At 39.0% G+C, this 23902-nt stretch overlaps 1 protein-coding gene and 1 pseudogene across 3 annotated transcripts in view; both read right to left on the bottom strand.

The window, feature by feature from the left end:
* Positions 1 to 2455: 2455 nt before the first annotated feature.
* Positions 2456 to 23902, bottom strand: part of DNAJC1 (DnaJ heat shock protein family (Hsp40) member C1) — a 234156-nt gene continuing 212709 nt past the window's right edge. The window contains exons 10-13 of one of the 2 annotated variants that reach the window (XR_014022775.1): positions 18924 to 18972; positions 5099 to 5523; positions 4340 to 4438; positions 2456 to 2658 (exon numbers count right to left, since the gene is read on the bottom strand). Coding sequence is in view for 1 of the 2 variants with exons in the window: in XM_081300173.1 (XP_081156299.1) it covers positions 2590 to 2658; positions 5099 to 5523; positions 18924 to 18972 (543 nt within the window). In the remaining variant the exon portion in view is untranslated. The remainder of the gene's footprint in view (positions 2659 to 4339; positions 4439 to 5098; positions 5524 to 18923; positions 18973 to 23902) is intronic. The other variant, XM_081300173.1, reaches the window with a different exon arrangement.
* LOC308652271 (dynactin subunit 4-like) lies at positions 9086 to 10498 on the bottom strand (annotated as a pseudogene). The gene has a single exon. The product of its transcript is annotated as a dynactin subunit 4-like (transcript).

A 23902-nucleotide genomic window follows, 5' to 3' on the forward strand; every position in this document is an offset into this window, starting at 1 on the left:
CAAAGGAACAAGACACATGGCCCCTCTGAGGCTCAGGCCTGGAGAGATGGCGCCTTGTTCTGGGGACACTGCCCAAAGTGCTGTTCCACGCAGCACAGTGACTGTCCTCCAGGGATCTTTGGCTGTTTGCAAGTATCAAATTCACCCCCAAAGACTTAGTAATGGCTTTGTTGAGAATATAACCAAGGATGTCCTACAGACTCTGAAGACCATACTCCGAAGAAGCTGCAGGTCCCTGGAGGGTGCTGCAGAACTGGAATCCCCACCCTGCAACCTGGGACCTTCTGCCTTCCTGTGTAGTCAGGCAGAGCCAGACAGACAAACAGACATTCACATGGCAGTGCTCGCCATCTCTCCCCTTCTTTCAAGAAAAAAGGGCAGGGAAAAAAGCAGGCAAAGGCCACTTGCACAGCAGCTGGGGAGTGCAGGGAACCCGGATGCTTCTGAAGGGAGGACAGAGGTGGAAAGATGCAGGAAGGCCCCAGCATGCTGTCTAGGTTGGGCAGTCAGGGCTGTCAGTGAGCACAGCTGGTGCCTAGGCTTTGGTCCCCAGGCTGGGTATGTTTTAGGTCCCTTTTGGAGGTGGCTTCACTGGACCACAGCCTTGTGTGTGTTGCCCTCTCATTGGCTTCTGAGAGCCAGGAACCCATGCATGTCTCCCCACTGGTCCTCCTTCAATCAAACCCCTCAATTCCTGCAGTCCCCAGAAGAGGGGGAGCCATGGAGAATGCTGCTGGCCTGGAAGTCAGAGACAGGCCTCTGAAGAGACCATGCCTTAGGTTCCCAAGGAGTTGAGAAAAGGTGACAAGCAAGTTTGTTCCAAGGTGGAGTGTGTGTGTGTGTGTGTGTAGCAGAAATCCAGTTTAAGATGCTTTAAATAAAAAGGGTGATCTAACGGCAGGATGTTCACAGGATGTCACAAGCTGCACGGCAGATAGGTCTGAGATTGGACCAGAGGGACCCAGGCCTGGAACATAGCCAGGACATTCTCTCCTTTGTTCCTCCCCGTGTACTAGTTTTATTCTCTGAAGCTGACCTAGATTAGGGAGGGGGGGTGGCCCTGTGAGTGTACCACCTGGAGCCCTCCCCAGAACTCATGGCCCTGGTTTGTTGCTGGGAAGAGGGCAGGTGAGCACTGTGAGTGCCAAGGTCCTGTCCCCTCTCCCCTCCTGGCCAGGCAGACACAGCCTCTCTTCCCCAGGACGCTGAGGCTGAAGGAAGCTTCCCCATAACTCAGGTGTCCAGTGAAAAGCAAAACAGAGCTGGTCACCTGCTCTTTTGGGGACTAGGAAACTTGGCCTCTGAAGTGCAAGTTCCCCACAACTTCCACTCAGAGCTGTGTGGCACCCAGGTCAGCTGACACCAGAGGCCTCTCTTGTCATCTGCTTTTGGGGAGGGGCTCAGGGTTGGCTTACCTGGCTCCATGTCCTCTTGTGAATACTCACTCAGTGCAGTGGTGACCTCTGTCTCCCAATGTTTCCTTTAGAAAGCTGTAGCCTCACTTTAATCCTTAGGAAGGAGTGACACCTTTATAGGCATCTTATCGAGTCATTTCCCTGGAATGTGCCCTGGTCACTTTTGTGTTTTCCAAGCTCAGGCTGCAGTGACCACACTCTGTTCAGCACTAGCAGATGGTGACAGATTTCAAAAGGGAGGCTCAGAAGACAGCGCCAGCTCAATTGTGAACAATGAGACCAGCCTCCACTGAGGCTGACAGTACAAAACGGTCACTTTAACTCAGGTCTTATAAAAACAGGACCCAGTTCCATCAGTTCCTAATACTTTTCTGCATGTTCCTTGGCAATTCAATTAGTTGGGGCCACATTTCTACCAAGCAGCCCACACTTCTGACTTTACCACCTGATGTCCTATATCCTTCGCTCATTTAGACACTTTTTACCCCCTAGATACACATAACTAATTAAGAGAACCTCCTGTTAGCCAGCCAGCTGGTTTATCTCTAAGCAACTTCATCCTGTTACTCAACCCCAATGAAGACATTAATTGTTATGCATTTTATATACACACACACATACACACACACACACTTTTTTTTTGGTACTGGAGATCAAACCCAGGGGCACTTTACCCTTGAGCCACCTCCCCAGCCCTTATTTTTCATTTTGAGACAGGGTCTCACTAAGTTGCTTAGGGTCTTACTAAGTTGCTGAGGCTGGCTTTAAACTTTCGATCCTCCACCTCAGCCTCCTAAGCTGCTGGGATTACAGTCATGTGCCTGGCTTAAATGTATGCCTTTTAGAGAAACACATTAAATTTGAATTCTTACATATTAGTTCATGTGTATGTTCCTTTAACAACATGTATAGCTGGTTGCTAAAACATAGTTTTTGAAACATTCCCCCAAACTTTGCAGGGAGGAGAAATAATCTGTTAAATACCCAAATTCTTTTATCCCCTTAACACAGGATTTGTTTAAACAATGCAGCACAACATCTATTATTTATTTATTTATTTTTTACTAAGGCACGTGATGTATAGAAATACTGAGGTACAAAATGCAAATTTTTGCATAAGATTTTTGAAATACTCATTTTGGAAAATGAACGCGAATATCATCTTCCAGAACATTCAGCTTTTAGCTTGTTTTTTCTTTTGGACCAGTTCAACCAGCAGCTTGTACCTAGCGATGCAGTCTTCCTGTAGGAAGGAAAAGAAGAGGTGGAACAGTTATGACCTGTTCCTGTGTGTGCAGCTGCGCCAGCAGGGTGCAGCCTGGGCGCTGGCCTATGCCCAGTGCTAGTGAGGAGGCCTTGTGTCCATGGCCTTGTCCCAGCCCCTTCTGGGTTTCCTGGGAAGGCCCAGCTAGTCACAAGGCAGACCTGGTTAGCCGCATTGGACAGGTAAAGGAGGAACTGGTGGCAAGCAAGAGCGCCCAAGGTGAAAGTGCTAACCAAAGGGTGAGGGCCCAGGACAGCTGTTTGTGAGGAGTATTCTCTTTACAAGGTTTGACTTTCAACTTGCTAAAGACAGCTATTATGTTACATTCCACTGATATCACCTGCCACTTCAGAAAAACCAAGAAGCAAGAGACCCAGCAGCCACAATATTACTCTCATTTGTGTCTACCTCTCCCTGGGGGCTTCTGAAACCTTCCTGGGTGGCCACATCAGCCCATCCCCAGGACACTGGCCTGCAGGGAGCTCTGAAGTGTGTGGAATGCTCTATCCTGCTGTCCTCACCTAGCTTCGGCTCAGCTGCCTGGAGGTGTTGTACCTTCGGTGGGATTAAAGAAGGGAGGGGGTGATGGTGGGCAGGGGCTTCAGCATTCTCACACTGATCTCCAGGTACTTTCCAGAATTCATTCTGTTTCTGTTCAAACAACACTAGCCTTTGTTGAGCCAGAGACTGGGTAAGTAATTCTGTCTAGAGCAGATGACTTTACAAGGTGCCATGGACGTTCCCTTCTGAGGCCTGCAGCATGGCCGTAGCGCACAAGCATCTTCCAGGAAGTGCCCTTCCTGTATCTGTTAAGACCACTCACCTATGGTCTTTAAAAATATCAGTGTTTCCTCAGCAGCCATGTGTCCCTAGCTACCCTGTGTATGGAACCAACTGAAGCCTGGACACACAGCATGAGCCCGAGTGCTGAGCTGAGAGGTGGCAAGGCTCTGCCCAGGCGCCCTAAGTCCCCATGAGAGGGCTGGCAGGAGCCTCCATAGCCAGGCTGGGCACAGCTGCTCCGGAACCCGCTCCTCAAGTCAAGGCTTATGGGAACCCTGCTCTTTCCTGGTTGAAAACAGGGACACTTCCAATCCCCTAGGCAATGGGTTTCTGAGTGTTCTGTCCCAAGGAATCCACAGTTCCAGCTCCTTTATTTCCAGCCATTGCCAATTTATTACACATATAAATGCTGGTGTCCTGACTGATGCGAATGAAACTCAGGGGAAATAATTACTTCTGGCAAACCAGTTGGAAAGAGTGGGAGAATCTGTGCTTCCCAAATAGATCAACTGCTAATGGTTTATTTTTCTCCCCAGGAACTCTCAACTTCATCATCTTAAAGTAGGTGATAGATAACTAGACCTGTGCACTCAGGGACATGGATGGCCACAAGCTAGATTTTTCCAACATAGAATTTCAATTAAAAAAGAATAAGAATGTAAATGAGCATCAGTATGCCCAGAGGCTACTGGGTGATAGGCACAGAAGGCACTAGAGATTGGTTCTTTTGATTTCTGGCATTCCTGATGCCTCAGACTGTGAGAACTCCAGGAGATGAGTGTGGCGGGAAAGGGCATGTTGAAAAGATCACACCCTGAAGCTCTATAGCTCCAAACTGTCAGATCCCACAGCAGGGAGAGCAGGGAGAGCACCGAGCCTGGGGCAGAGACTGGCTCTCTGTAGGAGACAACCCTTCTTCTCTTCTGAGATTTTATTTGAAAATGACCTGCAGGTGCACTTTAGCAGATACCAAGATCTGTAAACAGGAAAGAAGTCAATTATAAACAGCCCAGGTTACAGAGGGCAGGTCAAGACCTAAATGTCAGTCCTACACTGACCCCACCCAAGAGAGTCCTGCCTCAGAGCCTGGGGGCGGCCAGGTGCTACAACCAGGTCCAAATTCACATCACAGAACTGATGGTTATCTTGATAATAGCAAGGTAATTCTACCCCACGGGTCCCTTTGGTTTTAAGCCTTTTACAGAGCAAAGAGGGCCTTGTCATTTTATGACCCATCCCACTTCCAACCATGGCTGGCTGCTGCTTCTTTGGTGAGGATGATGCTCGCCAGTTCATGCTTCTTTCAACTGCCTGACTGAGTAGAACAAACTCTCAAAGAGCCTGGAAGATTGTAGAGGTGAAGTGTATGTTCTAAAACTGGAATCTTCTCTGGGAAAAATCAGCTAGTCTGTATAATAACTAAATTTTAGCATCTTGACCTCACACCCACCAATCAAATGACCACACAGATTCATATGCTAAGGAAAAAATATGCTGGAAGATAATTGGCAAATATGACAGCAGACGGACAGCTGATGACAGATTTGTGTGTGATGAATGAAGTAGGTACAGGGACTGCAGCCCGTTGGTGGTACTCTATACTAGCATAGAGTCACCTTTTTCCCCATTCACTTACCTTACTCTTAGCTGGGACACATTTGGCTATTTTGTCCCAACGGTCAGAGGCCCCTTTTGGGTACTGCTGTAATGCCATTTCCAGAAGCTTCTGCTGATTCTGAGTCCACGGCTCCTCTGCAGCACGAGTTCTCTCTTTTTTCTGGCTCTCCTCATCACTGGATTCGTTTTGTTCTGATATGTCAAAGTCCTTCTGCCTCTTTCCTCTACACTTCTCCTCTGGTTCAACCTTTGTTACTGCCTCAAGCAGCCTGGCTGCCTTCCTCCTCCTAGGCCGCATTTCAGTGTCCGCTTCCTGCTCTTCCTCCTCCACTGCCTTTCCTGCATCTTCTCGCTGGGTGATGATTTCATCTGGCAAGGCAGTGGCTGTCTTGATGGGCCTGGAATTGTGAACTGTGGATCTAAGTTCAGAGAGTCTGACCATCCCTAGGAAAGAAGGCCACAGCACACAGATGACTAGGCAAGGTAAACCAGGCAACAGTGAAAACAGGAGCTGTCTGCCACACATGGGGCAGTGGGCTAGACATTCTGCATAACTCATTTTTTTTTTCATACTAATCTAGAAAGGTAGGTATCATTATTAATTTTACAGGAAAATCTCAGAAAGCAGAGGAGGTAGGATTTGGACCCACTTTTGTCTGATTTCTTTCCTCTGAGGGATACTATATATATAATTATGATCAAAGAACACAAGGATCTCTCTGAAAAGGGACAATCTGCTATTAGGTAAGGAAGGACATTCTTTATACTCCAGCATTTTCATTATATCTGTTAGCATAACTAAAACAAATCAGGCAAGACTTATACTATGCTGTCTCTGGCATGCACATGAGTAAATTATTCTGTAGCTATTAGAGGAATTCTTAAACATAAAAAGAAAATTTTTACTAAAAAGTTAACAAAGGGAGAAATGCAAATAGCTAATAAATGTTAGAGGTGTGCAAATTGAAGAAACAAATTATCATCTTTCAATTATTAAATTGGCAAAGACAAGTAAGTATGACAATGTTCGGTACTGGTAAAGATGCTGAGAAACAGGTGCATTCATGTGCGGGTAGTGAGAGCAGAAAATGGTCTTATCCCTGGGCTTTTAGTAAAACATTCTGTGTTGCTATTAAATACTTAATAAGCTAGTCCAGGAAGTGTTTATGATTTTACTTAATTCTGGGGACTGAGGATGTGGCTTGGTGGTAGTGTGCTTGCAGAACATGTGAGAGCCCCTGGGTCTAATCCCCACCATTGAAATAAATAAACAAACAAACAAATAAATAAATTTTAATTAATTCAAATATAATTTAAACTTTAATTTCAAATAGCTCTAAGTAGCTAGTGGTTAGAATATCAGACAATGAGGGTACAATCTTTCTGGAGGATAGTTTGTCAAATGTAGGTAAACCTTGAAATATATTTACTTAATGACTATTTTATTTAGAGGAGGTTCTCTTAAGGAAATAATTATGTAGCTATTAAGAGGCAGTATTTTACTTATCTCACATTTTGAAGTGATGGTTTCTTTCTTTCTTTTTTTTTGGGGGGGGGTCAGCTTTTTTAAAATAAAAGGAAATCCTGCACGTAATAAATATATTCAAATAGTGTAAGCTTTCTGTCTGGTTCCCAGGCTCCTTCTTCCAAGGCAATAATGGATTGGGATATGAGATACAGTGTATGTGTGTGGAGTGTACAAATATCTAGAAAGAAACAAGTAAAGCACACACTGTGCATCTGTCTTTGCCTCCCCCTCTTTATGTCTGTGGCAGTACACATCATTTTTAGTGGCCAAGAGTGGATCTGTCATGATTGACTGAAATAACTCTTTACAGATAGATATCTGGTTGGTCCTCGTCTGGTATTGAATGCTACAAACAAGTAGCATTTCTCAAGCATGAGCTCCATACTTTCTGATAACATGTTCTATTAGCAGAACACTTTTCAATATATAATTCTAACATATAATATTTACTTATTCATAAATTATATTAATATATTACAAATGTTAATAATGAAGTACACCCACAAAATAAAATCAATTTAAAGATAAAAATGAGAAACAACAGTTATCTAAAATTTAAAAAAAAATTTTAAATGCTATTTGAAGTAAATTTTATTACTTGTCAAGAAGTTTTATTTGCGGCTAGGTGTGGTGGTGCACACCTGTAATCCCAGTGACTCGGAGGCTGAGGCAGGGGGATAGAAAGTTGGAGGCCATGACCTCAGCAACTTTGCCAGAACCTGTCTCAAAATAAAAAGTAAAAAAAGGCTGAGGATGTAGCACAATGGTAATCAATCACCAAAACCTAAATAAATAAATAGATAGATTTTAAACATTAAAAAAAATTTGTGTGTGTGTGGGGGGTACTGGGAATTGAACCCAGTAGCATTTTACCACTAAGCTACATCTCCATTTTTTTTTTTTTTTTTTTTGGTACTGGGGATTGGAGACAGTGCTACTTCACCTAGGTATTTTTATTATATATTTTATTATTATTTTTTAATTTGAGACAAGGTCTTACTAAGATGCTTAGGGTCTTGTTAAATTGCTGAGGCTGGCCTTGAACTTGCAATCCTCCTGCATTGAGTTGCTGGGATTACATGTATGGGCCACCATGCCGAGCTCTAAAAACACTAAGTGAAACAAAACATCATCATGAAAATATTATTAATATTAAAAACAAAGAGACTAAAAAGTTGTTTAATATTGGGTAAAATACTAAATTAGCAGGTTCGTTCCAAATTCTGTTTATTTTGGTGTCTGATTTTTTTAATTAATTAATTTATTTAAATTAGGTATATATGACAGCAGGAAGCACTTTGATTCATTGTATACAACTGCAGCACAATATTTCTCTGGTTGAACCCAATGTAGCATTGCATCAATATGTGCGGTCATACATGTACCTAGGGTAATAATGTCCATCTCATTCCACAATCTTTCCTGCTCCCATGCACCCTCCCCACTGCTCCCTCCACTTTGCCCAATCAAAGTTCCTTCATTCTTTCCATGACCCCTGCCCCCCATTATGGATCAGCATCCACTTATCAGAGAGAACATTTGGCCTTTGGTTCTTTTGGGATTAGCTTACTTCGCTTAGCATGATATTCTCCAACTCCATCCATTTACCTGCAAATGCCATAATTTTATTCTCTCTCTCTCTCTTTTTTTTTTTTTAACTCAGAACAATTTATTGAATTAAAAAGGCAGAGCAGAAAAGAGAGGATGAGGGTTAAGAACAAAGACTGAGTCCTGTGGCAGCATTCATTCCTAGGTATTGGGGCAAAACTTAAAACAAATGGAATTTGCTACCCTCTTGATATGACATGTAATTCCTTGCTTCTTTCACATTCTTAAAAGAAAAAGCTTCATATTGTTCTGGGAAAAAACTAAAAGCAACCGATAAATTAGTGTCCTATATCTAGAAAGAGGGTAAATAAGAGTGCATTATTTCACAGATTTTTCCAAACATCACAAAACTAAAGATAAGTCAATTCTATTTTTTTTTTTTACCAAACATAAATCTATGACAAAATGAGAGCCATGTTGGCAAATAAAGGGGTATGTTTTAGATGGCTAGATGATATATACTGGAATGCAGAAAGCAGCTGGTACATTGAAACCAATGCTGGATCATTAATAGCAGGTCCACCTTTGGGTTATCACTATTAAGTTTCAACTGTCAGATTGTGATCCTTTGTAGATCAGATCAAGAGATAGTATAGTCAGTTTCTCAGGTGGTAAATCTAACACTATTCTGAGAAACAGCCATCCCCTTTACTGGGATGGAGCTATGTTGCTCAGCGAGGGAAACACAGATTGACTGGTGTCAATAGAGGTGACGGCAAGAGGAACAGCAGTTACCCTGTGTTCCTGATGCCTGGCTTATGCTCCCACTCTTAGGAAAAGGACCGAGTAGTGCATGGGTACATCATGATAAACAAAGCATAATGAAGCAGGAGCTTCCATGTTTTAATACAGGTCTGTGGTGACATTGTCTCAGGTGGAATCTGCCCACCAAAGTAACCTTTTAAGAAACGGGCCCATCCTGAGTTCCACATGCTGGGTGAGCCAGATAATTCTGTGCTCTGGTCACTTTCTTCAATGGGGCGAATTGGGGCTGCCAGGTTTTTAAAATCATGCTTCATCTTAAAGGACATGGTCACTTCACCCTCCTCACGTTGGGGGGTAACTTTGATGAAAATGCCCACTTTGTTGGCCTTTCTGAAGGCTATAATGTCAGGATCATCCTGAAAATCCTGGGGTTCTGCCAACTCATCATATTCTGCTGCTGCATCCTTGCCAGCTAAAATGAGCTCTTTGGGAGGCACTACCACCTTACCAGTGCTACTGATATCATCAGGATCCCCCTCCTCACACTCAAACAGAGTCACATGGGTAAGGTTTTCCACAGGATTCGAAAGAGTCAGAAGGACCTGGCTCTCCTTCGTGTAGCAAAGGTTGGGAATTGACACGATTCTCACTTCTGGAATATAATTGACAGCAACCAGTTGGATTTTGAATTTGATAGATGTTGGATTAAATTCAGGCTTGCTCAAATTATGTTCACATTTTCAGCGGTGCAGGGACCGTTTGATCAGAAGATGTTTGTGACGAGGATAGAGTTGTGAAGCACAAATTGGTTGGAAGTCAGGCTGTAAGAGGTGCTGCTGAAGGGTAGTCACCTCTTTTAAATTTACTGGTCTTGTGTAATAGTCTTCAGGTAGAAGTTCCACTTCATCCATGGCCTGAGCTGGCTCAATCTTTATCTCTTTCTGGTCCTCTCCTTCTTTAAGGGAAAGCCCAGCAAGGGTACTGATGGATGCACTAGCTTGTGGTTGCTGAAGCCTGGTTCCAAGACCATATTTGTCTGAAAAAGCCAGGGGCATATAGTTTCTACACTGTGCCAATTTCTTGTGATCTCGCTCAACCTTCTCTTTCTGAACAAGCTACTGGTAATATTCAATCAATTTGTTCATCCGTTGTGTGTGAGGATTTTCTGGTTCCTGCCAACCACCACTAACTACAGATTTGTCTGCCATGCCCACATCTCTAGATGTCCAGTGACAAAATCCATGGCCAAGTAATAGGCTTTCTTCATGGTGGTTTTAGCTGGGTCATCTGGGAGCTGTGTGGAGATGCTTGTTGCCCAGGTAGATAGTGTGTGCATGCAGCCAGGACAGGCAAAGCAGTTGGCATATCTATTTTTTTTTTTTTTTAGTTTGGCTTTAGCTGATGGCATATTTTCTAAGCAACTGGGACAATAATGGGAGTCCACCCCGTGAGACACACATTCCAGCGACTGCAGCTCGCTACAATAGTGGCAAAAGTAGAGCTGCGAAAGCGGGCCCAAACCTTCTTTTCTCCTTGGACTAGATAGAGAACCCACTCCGACTGCAGCAAGGATGCCATCTGGAGGGGGAGGAGCCAACCTTTATTCTCTTTTTAATGTTCAGTAATATTCCATTGTGTATTTATACCATCGTTTCTTTATCTATTCACCTATTAAAGAGCATCTAGGTTGGTTCCACAATTTAGCTATTGTGAGCTGAGCTGCTATAAACATAGATGTGGCTGTGTTACTACAGTATGCTGATTTTAAGTCCTATGGGTAGAGACTGAGAAATGAGATAGCTGGGTCAAATGGTGGTTCCATTCTAAGTTTTCTAAGGAATCTCCATACTGCTTTCCAAAGTGGTTGAACAAATTTGCAATCCCATTAGCAATGTGTAAGTGTGCCTTTTCCCCCACATCCTCATCAACACTTATTGTTGTCTGTATTCTTGATAACTGCCATTCTGACTGGTGTGAGATGAAATCTTAAGAGTAGTTTTGATTTGCATTTCTCTAATTGCTAGAAATGTTGAACATTTTTTCTTATATTTGTTGATTGAATGTATATCTTCTTTTGAGAGGTGTCCAGTTCCTCTAGCCCAAATTATTGATTGGGTTGTTTTTTTTTTGGTGTTAAGTCTTTTTGAGTTCTTTATATATCCTGGAGATTAGTGGTCTATTTGATGTGCGTGTGGCAAAAATTTGCTCCCCAAATGTAGGCTCTCTTTTCACCTCGTTGATTGTTTCTTTTGCCAGGAAGAAGCTTTTTAGTTTGAATCTATCCTATTTATTAATTCCTGACTTTATTTCTTGTGCTTTAGGAGTCTTGTTAAGGAAGTGGGGCCTAATCTGATGCGGTGAAGATCTGGGCCTACTTTTTCTTCTATTAGGAGCAGGGTCTCTGGTCTAATTCTTAGGTCCTTGATCCACTTTAAGTTTTGTGCATGGTGAAAGATAGGGGCATAATTTCATTTTGCTACATATGGATTTCTAGTTTTCCCAGCATCATTTGTTGAAGAGGCTATCTTTCCTCCAATGTATGTTTTTGGTGCCTTTGTCTAATATGAGATAACTGTATTTATGTGGGTTTGCCTCTGTGTCTTCTATTCTGTACCATTGATCTACATGTTTATTTTGGTGCCAATACCATGCCAATCTTGTTACTATAGCTTTGTAGTATAGTTTAAGGTCTGGTATTATGATGCCTCCTGTTTCACACTTCTTGCTAAGGATTGCTTCAGCTATTCTGGGTCTCTTATTTTTCCAAATGAATTTCATGATTGCTTTTTCTATTTCTGTAAGGAACTATAATTTTTTTAATATTTATTTTTTAGTTGTAGTTGGACATGATACCTTTATTTTATTTATTTTTATGTGGTGCTGAGGATGGAACCCAGGGCCCTACACATGCTAGGCAAGTGCTCTACCCCTGAACCACAACCCCAGCCCAACGATGGGATTTTTTTTTTAAAGTTAGAGAGGAGAGAGAGAGAGAGAGAGAGAGAGAGAGAGAGAGAGAGAGAGAGAGAGAGAGATTTTTTAATATTTTATTTTTTAGTTCTCGGCGGACACAACATTTTTGATTGTATGTGGTGCTGAGGATCGAACCCGAGCCGCACGCATGCCAGGCGAGCGCGCTACCGCTTGAGCCACATCCCCAGCCCCCAACGATGGGATTTTAATTGGAATAGCATTGAATCTGTATAGTGCTTTGGGTAATATGGCCATTTTGACAATATTAATTTTGCCTATCCAAGAGCATGGGAGATCTTTACATTTTCTAAGGTTTTCTTCAATTTCTTTAGTGTTCTGTAGTTTTCCTTGTAGAGGTCTTTCACCTCTTTTGTTAAGTTGATTCCCAAGTATTTTATTTATTTATTTTGAGGTTACTGTGGATGGGGTAGTTTTCCTAATTTCTCTTTCAGAGGATTCATCACTGATGTATAGAAATGCATCTGACTTATGGGTATTGATTTTATATCCTGCTACTTTGCTGAATTCATTGATTAATTCTACAAGTTTTATGGTGGAGTTTTTTGGATCCTCTAAGTATAGAATCATTTTGTCAGCAAATAATGATGGGAATGCTTCCAATTTTTCTCCATTTAGAATGATGCTGACCTTGGGTTTAGCATAGATAGCTTTTACAATGTTGAGGTATGTTCCTACTATCCCTAGTTTTTCTAGTGTTTTGAACATGAAAGGGTGCTGTATTTTGTCAAATGCTTTCTCTGCATCAATTGATATAATCGTATGATTCTTTAAGTCTATTGATGTGATGAATTATATTAATTGATTTCCATATGTTGAACTAACCCTGCATCCCTGGAATGAACCCCACTTGCTCATGGTGCACTATTTTTTAAATATGTTTTTGTATGTGATTTGCCAAAGTTATTGAGAATTTGTGCATCAATGTTGATCAGAGATATTGGTCTGAAATTTTGTTTCCTTGATGTGTCTCTGCCTGGTTTTGGTAACAGGATGATACTAGCTTTATAGAATGAGTTTGGACAGGTTACCTCCTTTTCTATTAACGGAATAATTTGAGGGTATTTGTATTAATTCTTCTTTTTAGGTCTTGTACCACTCAGCTGTGAATCTGTCTGGTCCCAGGCTTTTCTTGGTTAGTAGGTTTTTGATGATATTTACACTTCCTTGCTTGAAATTGATCTGTTTAAATTGTATATGTTCTCTTGACTCAGTTTGGGTTTATCATATGCCTCTAGAAATTTGTTGGTGTCTTTGAGGTTTTCTATTTTACTAAAGTATAAATTTTCAAAACAGTTTCTAATTGTCTTCTGTACTTCAATAGTGTCTGTCTTGATATTCCTTTTTCACCATGAATTTTAGTAATTTGAATTTTCTCCCTCCTCCTTTTCATTAGGGTGGCTAAGGTTTTGTCAATTTTATTTATTTATTCAAAGAATCAGCTTTTTGTTTTGTCAATTTTTTGAATTGTTTCATTTCAATTTCATTGATTTTTGTCCTGATTTTAATTATTTCCTGACTTCTACTTTTGGTGTTGGTTTGTTCTTTTTCTAGGGCTTTGAGATGTAATGTCAGGTTGTTTTTGTTGACCTTTTATTCTTTTAATAGCGTATTTTTAGACTCCAGGTGTTGGAGTAGCTTCTACTTTTAATTTTATCATTGATTTCTAATTTCATTCCATCATAGTCAGATAAAATACAGGTTAGTATCATTATTATTTTTTATTTGCTAAGACTTGCTTTGTGGTATAACATGGTATATTTTGAAGAAGGATCCATGTGCTGCTGAGAAGAAAGTATATTTGCTTGTTGATGGAATATTCTATATATGTCTGTTAAGTCCAAATTATTGATTGTATTATTGAGTTTTATAGGTTTTTTGTTTAGTTTTTGTTTGGAAGATGTATCCAGTGGTGACAGAGGTGTATTAAAGTCACCCAATATTACTGTGCTGTGGTCTATTTGGTTCTTGTGTTTGAGAAGCGTTTGTTTGACATACATAGATGCCCCATTGTTTTGGGCATAGGTACTTACGATTGTTATGTCTTGTTGATATATGAATCCCTTAAGCAGTATGAAATGTCCTTCTTTATCCATTTTCACTAGTTTGGGTTTGAAGTCCACTTTATCTGATGCTTGTTTACATGGTCCATGTGAGTGGTATGTTTTCCCCACCCTTTCACCTTCAGTCTGTGGATGTATTTTCCTGTGAGATGAGTGTCTTGAAGGCAGCATATTGTTGGGTCTCTTTAAAAATCCAATCTGTCAGTCTATGTCTTTTAATTGATGAGGTTAGGCCATTCACATTCAGGGTTATTATTGAAATATGATTTGTATTCCCAGACATTTTGGTTTATTTTTGTCTTTTAACTTGACTTGGTTTCTACTTTGATTGTCCTTTCCTTTAGTGTAGTTCCTACCTTTGCTGATTTTCACTGTTTTTCATTTCCTCCTCCTGAAATATTTTGCTGAGGATATTCTCTCAGGCTTTCTCACTGTCAATTCTTTTAACTTTTGTTTATCATGAAAGGTTTTTATTTCACCATCAAATCTGAAGCTTAATTTTGCTGGACATGATTCTTGGTTGGCATCCATTTTCTTTCAGAGCCTGGTATGTGTTGTGCCAGGATCTACTGGCTTTGAGGGTCCGGGTTGAAAAATCTGCTGAGATATGAATTGATCTCCCCTTATATGTGATCTCATTCTTCTATGGCCTTTAAGATTCTATCGTTTTTCTGTGTGCTAGGCATTTTCATTATAATGTGAATCTGTTGTAATTTTGTACAGTTGGTGTCCTGTAAGTTCCTTGTATTTGATTTTCCAATTCATTCTTCATGTTTGGAAATTTTCTGATATTATTTCACTGAAGAGATAGTGCATTCCTTTGAATTTGAATCTCTGTGCTTTCCTGTATCCCAGTAAATCTTAGATTTGGTCTTTTGGTGCTATCCTACAATTCTTGGAAGTTCTGTTCATGGTTTCTTACCATTTTCACTGTGTGGTCAACTTTATTTTCAAGATTATATACTTTGTCTTCATTATCTAATGTTCTGTCTTCCAAGTGATCTAGTCTGTTCGTGATGCTTTCTATTGAGTTTTTTATTTGGTTTATTGTTTCCTTCATTTCAAGGATTTCTGATTTTTTTTTTTTCAGAATCTCTCTTTCTTGAAGTAACCTTTACTACCTGTATTTTTTAGTTGTCAATGGACATTTATTTATTTATTTATATGTTGCTGAGAATCGAATCTAATGCCTCATACATGCCAGGCAAGCACTCTACTACTGACCCACAACCCTAGCCCTGGTGTCTGATTTTTAATGATCATCATACATCATATAGTGTATGCAGTGTAGCATACTGTTGGCTTTTCTTACTTGACTGTAATATTCATTTTGCAATCCAAATTGTAGGGATTTTCATAGAAATCTTCCCTAAACCAATTAGTTGTTTTGTAAATTAAATGGAAAGTGTTATATACTTATATTTTAACAAGATGAGCTTTGTTTGAAGAATTTATGGTTAAAATTGTACTTTGAACATTTTCATTAATTTATTATTATTATTATTATTATTATTATTGCTCACTACATTGCTGAGGCTGGCCTTAAACTTGAGATCTTTCAGGCAGGCCTTAGCTGCCAGAGTGATTGGGATTACAGGCATGAGCCATCATGCCAGAAGACATTTTTTAATCTGTGAAAATGAGAGTTTTTATGTGTCACATAATTTTGCCCCCCCCCCCCCCCACGAAAAAACAAAACAAAACAAAACCAACCAACTTATAGTAAAGCAACTATTTTAATACCTGGCACCAAATTAACATTTTTTGATGAAAAATATCTTTTTAAAGCACTTTGTTAAAATATTAGGAAGACTATTTAATATGAAATAATCACATTGTTACTCTCCATCTTACTAAAAAGTGTCACTGAGATTCTATTACTAACCCCACCCGATGAGATATTTTCTTGTAATATGTTGAAAATGAAAGGATGACGATAAGGCCACCCCAACCTGTTAGCACTGTGGAATTTCCACTCTTCCTTTAGGCAATTTCAGTTTCCTCTGTAGCAGTACCATTTTATAATGGACACAGTAAAAATGCTGTTATATATATATATAAGCTTAATTCCCTTCTCACTGTTTTAATATAAAAATAAAAATAGGTAGAAGCCAGGTGTGGTGGCGCATGCGTGTAACCCCAGCAGGTGGGAGGCTGAGGCAGGACTGCAAGTTCAAGGCCAGTCTCAGAAATTTAACAAGACCCTGTCTTAAAATAAAAAAACAAAAAATGAATGGGTATGTAGCTCAGTGGTATACTACCCTGGGGTCTATCTGCTCCCCCCACCCCAATATTGGTAAAAATCTTAATTTAGTCTTCCTATACTCCAAAGGATCATTTTGCCTATGTAAACTGGAGATAATTACTTCATAAAAATTTTAAAAAAAGAATAAAAAGGTAAGCCAGGCATAGTGGCATGAACCTGCAATCCCAGATACTTGGAAGGTTGAGGCAAGACAATTGCTTGAAATCAAGAGTTTGAGCCTGATCAACATGGTGAGACCCTCTCACCCCTTCTCTTCACAAGAGAGTAAAGAGCCAAAATATCCAATAATAGGAACTTGTTAAATAAACTATGATGTAATTATATTATGGACTACTATGTGGTCATTAAAATGATAATATAGAAATATGGCATATGGAGTGAAAAAAATACAAAGCCATTATGTTATGGTCACATTCTTATAAAATATGACATAAAATTCTGAAGAAATAACACCAATGGGTAGGATACATGAGATTTTTATTTTCTTCTTTTGGTTTATTTTTACTTTTTTTGAGTTTCTACTAATGGGCATTGCTTTCTATGTTCACTATAGCAACTCTAATAAGAAAAGACCATTTACTTGAATGGATTGTGTTTTTGACCTATGGTAGATGGTTATTTCTACTTTGTGTTCTAATCAGCCAGCTTTATTTCTCTGAACTTTTCTACATCAAAATCTTTGAAAAGCATTCACAAAATCTTTGGAAACAAGTTCAGATTTTCTAATATTTCAGAAAGCACAGTTTTATGGGAAAATACTTAAAATAGTGAACAAAATAAACATTTTAATTTCAAAATTCTTTGGATTTTTTTTTTTTTTTTTTTTTTGGTACTGGGAATTGAACCCACAGGGCACTTAACTACTAAACCGCATCCCCAGCCCTTTTAACATTTTAATTTAGAGACAAGTTCTCACTAAATTGCTGAGGTTGGCTTTAAATTTGTGATCCTCCTGCCTCAGTCTCCAGAGAAGCTGAGATTACAGGTGCAGGCCACTGAACCCAGTTTTAATTCTTTGGATCTTTAAGGCTCTTAAAAAATAAAATACAGAATTCAGTGAATATACTTGTGATTGAGACTTACTTTTAGAAAGCTATAGGATATTTGGATGTGGCCAAATATCATATAGGTTTTACTTTTTTCCCTCTCTAACTGTGAGTTACATACATAGGTTCTAGTCACTGCATGAAACTGCCTCTGGTGCCACTGACACTAAAGGGTGAACATACTCTTCTCCCAATCACAGGTGTCACCTCAGAGCTTCCTTAAATGTTCAACTACATACTTCTTGTTGTCTTCATAGCATTGTCCCTCTAGCAATGATCTAGAAAGATCTGTGTCTGCTAATTACTGTAAGCTGCAGTGCTTTTCAAGAACACATTGGTGGAGACCGTCTTGCAGACAGACTGTTCTCAAACAACATCTAGTGCCCAGCTCTGCCTCACGGTCCAAACCAATAACTTCACTGGTAGAAAAGGAACCTGGAAATGTCCTTTTCCAGGAAAGTTTTGGGGGGTGATCTGGAGATCTTAGGGTTTGCTAATACCTGGATTTTCTGCATTACTCTTTCTAGAACCTGTATTTGAGGTAGGTGGGAAGATTTAGGAGGGACGTTTTATTTTATTTTTTATTTTTTTTTTATTGGTTGTTCAAAACATTACATAGTTCTTGATATATCATATTTTACACTTTGATTCAAGTGGGTTATGAACTCCCATTTTACCCCGTATACAGATTGCAGAGTCACATCAGTTACACTTCCACTGATTTACTTATTGACATACTCATGTCTGTTGTATTCTGCTGCCTTTCCTATCCTCTACTATCCCCCCTCCCCTCCCCTCCCCTTCCCTCCCCTCTTCTCTCTCTACCCCCTCTACTGTAATTCATTTCTCCCCCTTGTATTCTTTTTCCCTTTCCCCTCACTTCCTCTTGTATGTAATTTTGTATAACCCTAAGGGTCTCCTTCCATTTCCAAGCAATTTCCCTTCTCTCTCCCTGTCCCTCCCACCTCTCATCCCTGTTTAATGTTAGTCATCTTCTCATGCTCTTCTTCCCTACTCTGTTCTTAGTTATTCTCCTTATATCAAAGAAGACATTTGGCATTTGTTTTTTAGGGATTGGCTAGCTTCACTTAGCATAATCTGCTCTAATGCCATCCATTTCCCTCCAAATTCTATAATTTTGTCATTTTTTAATGCAGAGTAATACTAGGAGGGACCTTTTTACTTCCTGGTTCCAAGCAGAGTATAGAGATTCTAATAAAATTCCAGTTAATCTTGGAAGACACAGATTTTGAGAAACACAAATTCTCAGGAAAGCTGCTTATCCATCCCGAAGGGTAATGCTGGTGTGTGTTGTGGTGGACAGTGTGGGGAAATGTGAGTGGTGAATTTGTGTAATGGGCAGATAGATGCTCTACTATGTTCCCTGTCTCACAGATACTAGAGAAGAACAAGATTTGTATAATTCTTTAAACTTATTAAATATATCTTCTTAGCACCAACTATATATACAAGGCAGGATTGGCTTGTTGGTGCCTACAGTTTTTTTAGAGTTAAGACTGATAAGAGTTCATTGGGCAAACCTTATCATACCTTTGTATTTGAATAAGTATAAAGAAATGATTTATTTTGAACAAGCCACTATATATTAGTGAGATAAGGTATGTTGTATAACTCACCTGGAGAGCAGGTAACTGAATCCTTCAGTTGCTTGGCTTTGGTTGTCACCTGTTTCAAAAATAAGAAAAGCAAAATATCTTACTTTCCATGTGCCTTGTAAGTTGAGTGGCCTATTTCACGTCAAGTTCATGTGAACAGCCAGGGTTCATTGTATCTTAGGCCTAGAAGACACTCAGCCATCAATCAGTCCAATGCATTTATTTAACCAATTGGAGAAACTGAGGCCCAGAGAGATTAAATGGCTTGACCCCAAATATCCATCCATTCAGCAGAAAAATCAGAACAAGAACTCAAATCATCTCACTACCTCTGAGTGATAGTTCCATTACACTAGGCTGCCTCTTAAAACATGCTACTTTTGTTGGGAATAGTGGTGCAAGCTTATAATCCCATCTACTAGGGAGGCGAGGAAAGAGGACTTTAAGTTTGAGGCCAGCCTTGGCAATTTAGCAAGACCCTGTTTCAAAATTAAAAAAGGACTGAAGATGTGTCTCAGTGGTAGAGTAAACACAAGTGGGTCATTTTCATCTCTTTCTTTCATTCTTCTTCTTCTTCGTTTTTTAGTTAGAGTTCCAGAAATCGAGGAATGTCATATCAGTGACTACGGTAATCATCATTTATACTAATGATCTCACAATGTAAAATTCTATGTATCCCAGAAAGAAACCCTAAGATAATATAACTTTAACAGTGAATGTTAGAGGAAGAATCTTTCGGTGGTGTGGGGCAGTTGGATCCAAAAATCATGATCCATTTACATCTGAGTGTAGATTCACACAAGTAGTTTTATTTAGTGGCAATTCTTTTCCACTTTACTTTTTAACCAATAGTACCATTTTGTATGTTTCATTCTCTAGTTTGCTTTTTTAATTTGATAATGCCTTGGAGTTCTCTCTCTCTCTATATATAGAGCGCTCTCTCTCTCTCTCTCTATATATATATATACACACACACACACATGAATACATATATATTTCCATATATATATATATTTTTCCCCCTTTTAAAAAGATAAAATTTACAGAGCATATGATTTTACATGTACAATTCAACAACTTTCTTTAAAAAATAGATCTATTTCAATAATTTCCCAATTGAATTATAGAACATTCTTATTACTCCAGAAAGTCCTCTTTTTACTCTGCCATGAACAACTGCTGTTATGATTTCTATGTTTTTTAAAAAATTGAGCCCAAATTAAGAATTTTAAATGAAGTTATTTGCCCCAACGCATCTCTAACAAGATAGCTTTTGCCAATTTAAAATGTTTTTTTTTATTGGTTGTTCAAAATATTACAAAGCTCATGACATATCATCTTCCATACATTTGATTCAAGTGGGTTATGAACTCCCCTTTTTTACCCCAAATACAAGTTGCAGAATCACATCGGTTACACATCCACATTTTTACATAATGCCATATTAATGACTGTTGTATTCTGCTACCTTTCCTATCCCCTACTATCCCCCCTCCCCTTCCCTCTCATTTTCCCTCTCTATCCCATCTGCTGTTGTTTAATTCTCTCCCTTGTTTTTTTTCCCCTTTCCCCTCACAAACTCTTATATGTAATTTTGTGTAACAATGAGGGTCTCCTTCCATTTCCATACATTTTCCCTTCTCTCTCCCTTTCTCCTACCCCACTCGTCTCTGTTTAATGTTAATCTTTTCCTCGTGCTCTTCTTCCCTGTTCTAATCTTAGTTGCTCTCTTTATATCAAAGAAGACATTTGGCATTTGTTTTTTAAGGATTGGCTAGCTTCACTTAGCATTATCTGCTCTAATGCCATCCATTTCCCTGCAAAATCCATGGTTTTGTCATTTTTTAGTGCTGCGTAATACTCCATTGTGTATAAATGCCACAGTTTTTTAATCCATTCATCTATTGAAGGGCATCTAGGTTGATTCCAAAGTCTAGCTATTGTGAATTGTGCTGCTATGATCATTGATGTGGCTAAAATGTTATTAAAGTAATATTCTATTGTATACCTGGACAATTTTTTGTAAGCTTTTCTATTCCATTAATCCACATATATTCTTTTTTCAATATCTTTATTTTGTTTATTTATTTTTGTGTGGTGCTGAGGATGGAACCCAGGGCCTCATAGTGAGAGGCAAGTGCTCTCTACCACTGAGCCACAACCAAGCCCCTTAATCTACATATATTCTTGAACCAACATATTTCACTTAATAAAATTTGAAAATAAAAGCGCAGAAAGTATGATTGTTAAGGACTTCAAGTTAGGTGGGTAGACTGATACTCAAACTTGGTTCCACTTTTATCAGCTGGGTAAATTCGAGCAACATTCTCTTTTCTTTGTTACATGTGGTACCCTCTCTAATATATGGATCATATTCCTAATACCACTTGTGTCTTATGGGTGTTTTAAGTTTGAAACAAGCTCTTAGCATAATACCTAGCAGATGTTAAAGACTCAGCAAATACTCCTATTATAATTGGAATAAATCATTTTCCATTCATACAAAGGGCAGAAATAGAGAAAACATTTAATGTTGCTTAGAAATAATTTCATTCCCAACCTTCTCTCTCCAATGACTTTGCTTCCTATTTAATAGAAACAAATTTAAGTTACTCAACATGAGTGTCCTTGACTTCCAAATTTTCCAATTCAAAATTTGATTGCACTACCACATATCCTTCCCTTCTTTAAGCCCAAATCAAAGAAAAAAAAATTACCTTCCTTCCTTTTAAGCTAAAGATGTCACTTGAATCCTCATAGGACTATGTCCCATAAATTAAATTTCCTTTGCTTTTATCTTCATCTTCTCCTGGTCTATCAGTTACATCCCATAAACCTTCATATTTGGCTTAAATAGGCTCTACTCTAAGACAATGTTCCCTTGATCTTTTTTTTTTTTTTCCCTATTCCACTTGGCTTTCATCAGAGTTTCTCCTAGTTTTTCTTCTCTCTCTTCCATCACAGGCTCCTGTTCCTTGTTCCCTGATATAATTTCCTTAACATCCGGTTCTTGCCATTTTATAGTTCTTCCCATTTTCTCCTTTATTATTTCATTCTATCTATTTAACAATATCTTAGAAAATAAATTATTAACCTTTGTCTCTGGTCCTGCCCACTACCTTTGAACGCCAATATCACAGAAATTAACCATGTAACATGGATTATCGGATCTGAAAAGGACCTATGTGCCACACTGCGTTCTAAATAAGATCTGCACATGTGTATGTGTATATACCCATTGTTCACAGCAGCTATATTAAGTAGGTTTAGAATTCTTATCCCCATTTTACAAAATCTGAGGCCTGAAGAAAATAAATAAAGTCCAAGGTTGAACCCAGGAAAGTAAAGATCTAAAATCTTTGCTCTCAATCATTCTAACGCATCACCTTTTAGAAAAAAAAAAAAATATCTCATTTATAGACAAACAGGTCAGGTACTCTTTGTCCTCTACTAAATAGCTTTCCTCTAACTGCCACTAAATTTCTCATTTATAGATCTATTAGCTCCTTAGACCAAACAAAACCCAAACTAAACTCACCAACTTCTCTCCCAAAATAACTTCTATGTTCCTCCTCCTTTTCTTAATAGTACTGTCGTTCCATTCACATAAGATCAAAACCTGAGTCAATTTTTAGATTTTCTTCTCCCTCTTAACCCATTGCCAAGTTCTTCACCATAGCAACCTCACCAGTTCCCTCCTTTGCACAACTAGTCTCACCGCCTGTATTGGTCTGGATTAGGCTAATCACTGATTATATAATTGTGTTCAATTCTGAGCCTAACATGCAAAGGAATTCACACTACGATTTCATTCTCTTTCCTGTTTGTGTATCTTTTAGTTCAGGAGAACCAAATGATTAATGCTGTTCCAGATGTCAGAAAAATCCAGGGCAACTATCATCAACATCGTCTGAAATGTCTTTCCTTCCTTCATCAAAGCTCTCCATAAGTATGTGTTTGTCTAGAGCCAAACCACCCTTCAAATGTGTACTTTCAAATGTGCCTTTCTTCTTGAACACCTCTCTGATGTCCACCATCATGACATTCAACTCTCATCACAATTAATCCTTGTTCTCTCAATTAATGTTACATATTTTAAAAAATTTTTGTTTATGTTTTTGGTGCCAGGGGTTGAACCCAGATATGCTTTCCCAATCAGTTACATCCCCAATGCTTTTATTTTTTATTTTTAAATAGGACCTCACTAAGTTGTTTACGGCCTTGCTTAGATGCTGAGACTGACTGAACTTGTGATACTCCTGCCTCAGCCTCCTGAGTCACTGCAATTATATGCGTATAATACTGTGCCTGGCAAGACTTAATTTTTAAAAACATTATCATACAAAACATTGTTGTATAGTTCTATCTGAGATAGAGTCTTGCTAAATTGCTTAGGATCTCGATAAGTTGTTGAGGCTGGCGATCCTCCTGCCTCAGCCTCCCTAGCCTCTGGATTATAGGTGTTGTGAGTCACTGTGCCCAGCTGGATTAGCTTTTTATCATTACTAAATGTCCCTTTTTACCTCTAGTAAATTTTTTTAGCTTTAAAATTTACCAAAGATATATAAAGATACAGAATATCTTTTATTGTACCTAAACAATAGAGGAAGCAAAATAAACCAATTCTCAGAAAAGCTTATGGTCTTTTAGATCTTATTTGTCGGATTCCTGCCTGTACTCATAAATTATAATATGCATGGTTACATAAGGAGTTCAGAAAACTTCATTTGAGGTCAATAGTCAAAATCACAAATATATTTTGCTGCAGAATCTCTTAACTCAAGACACATAATTCTCTGACACCCTAGAGTCAGGATACAGACTTCCATATAAATCTTTTTTCCCTTTATATATGAAGGGCTAATACTAAATATGTTAATATGTTTTCTTAAAGCAAGTAGACTCTTAATTTAAAGATCCTCTTCAGTAAGCACATTCCATTGATACTTGGGGTTAAAATCATTCATTTAGTATTGACGCTCTAGTATTAGATTGTATTG

The sequence above is a fragment of the Spermophilus citellus genome (assembly GCF_964194105.1).
Source record: "Spermophilus citellus genome assembly, chromosome: 6".
Taxonomy (NCBI): Eukaryota; Metazoa; Chordata; class Mammalia; order Rodentia; family Sciuridae; genus Spermophilus; species Spermophilus citellus.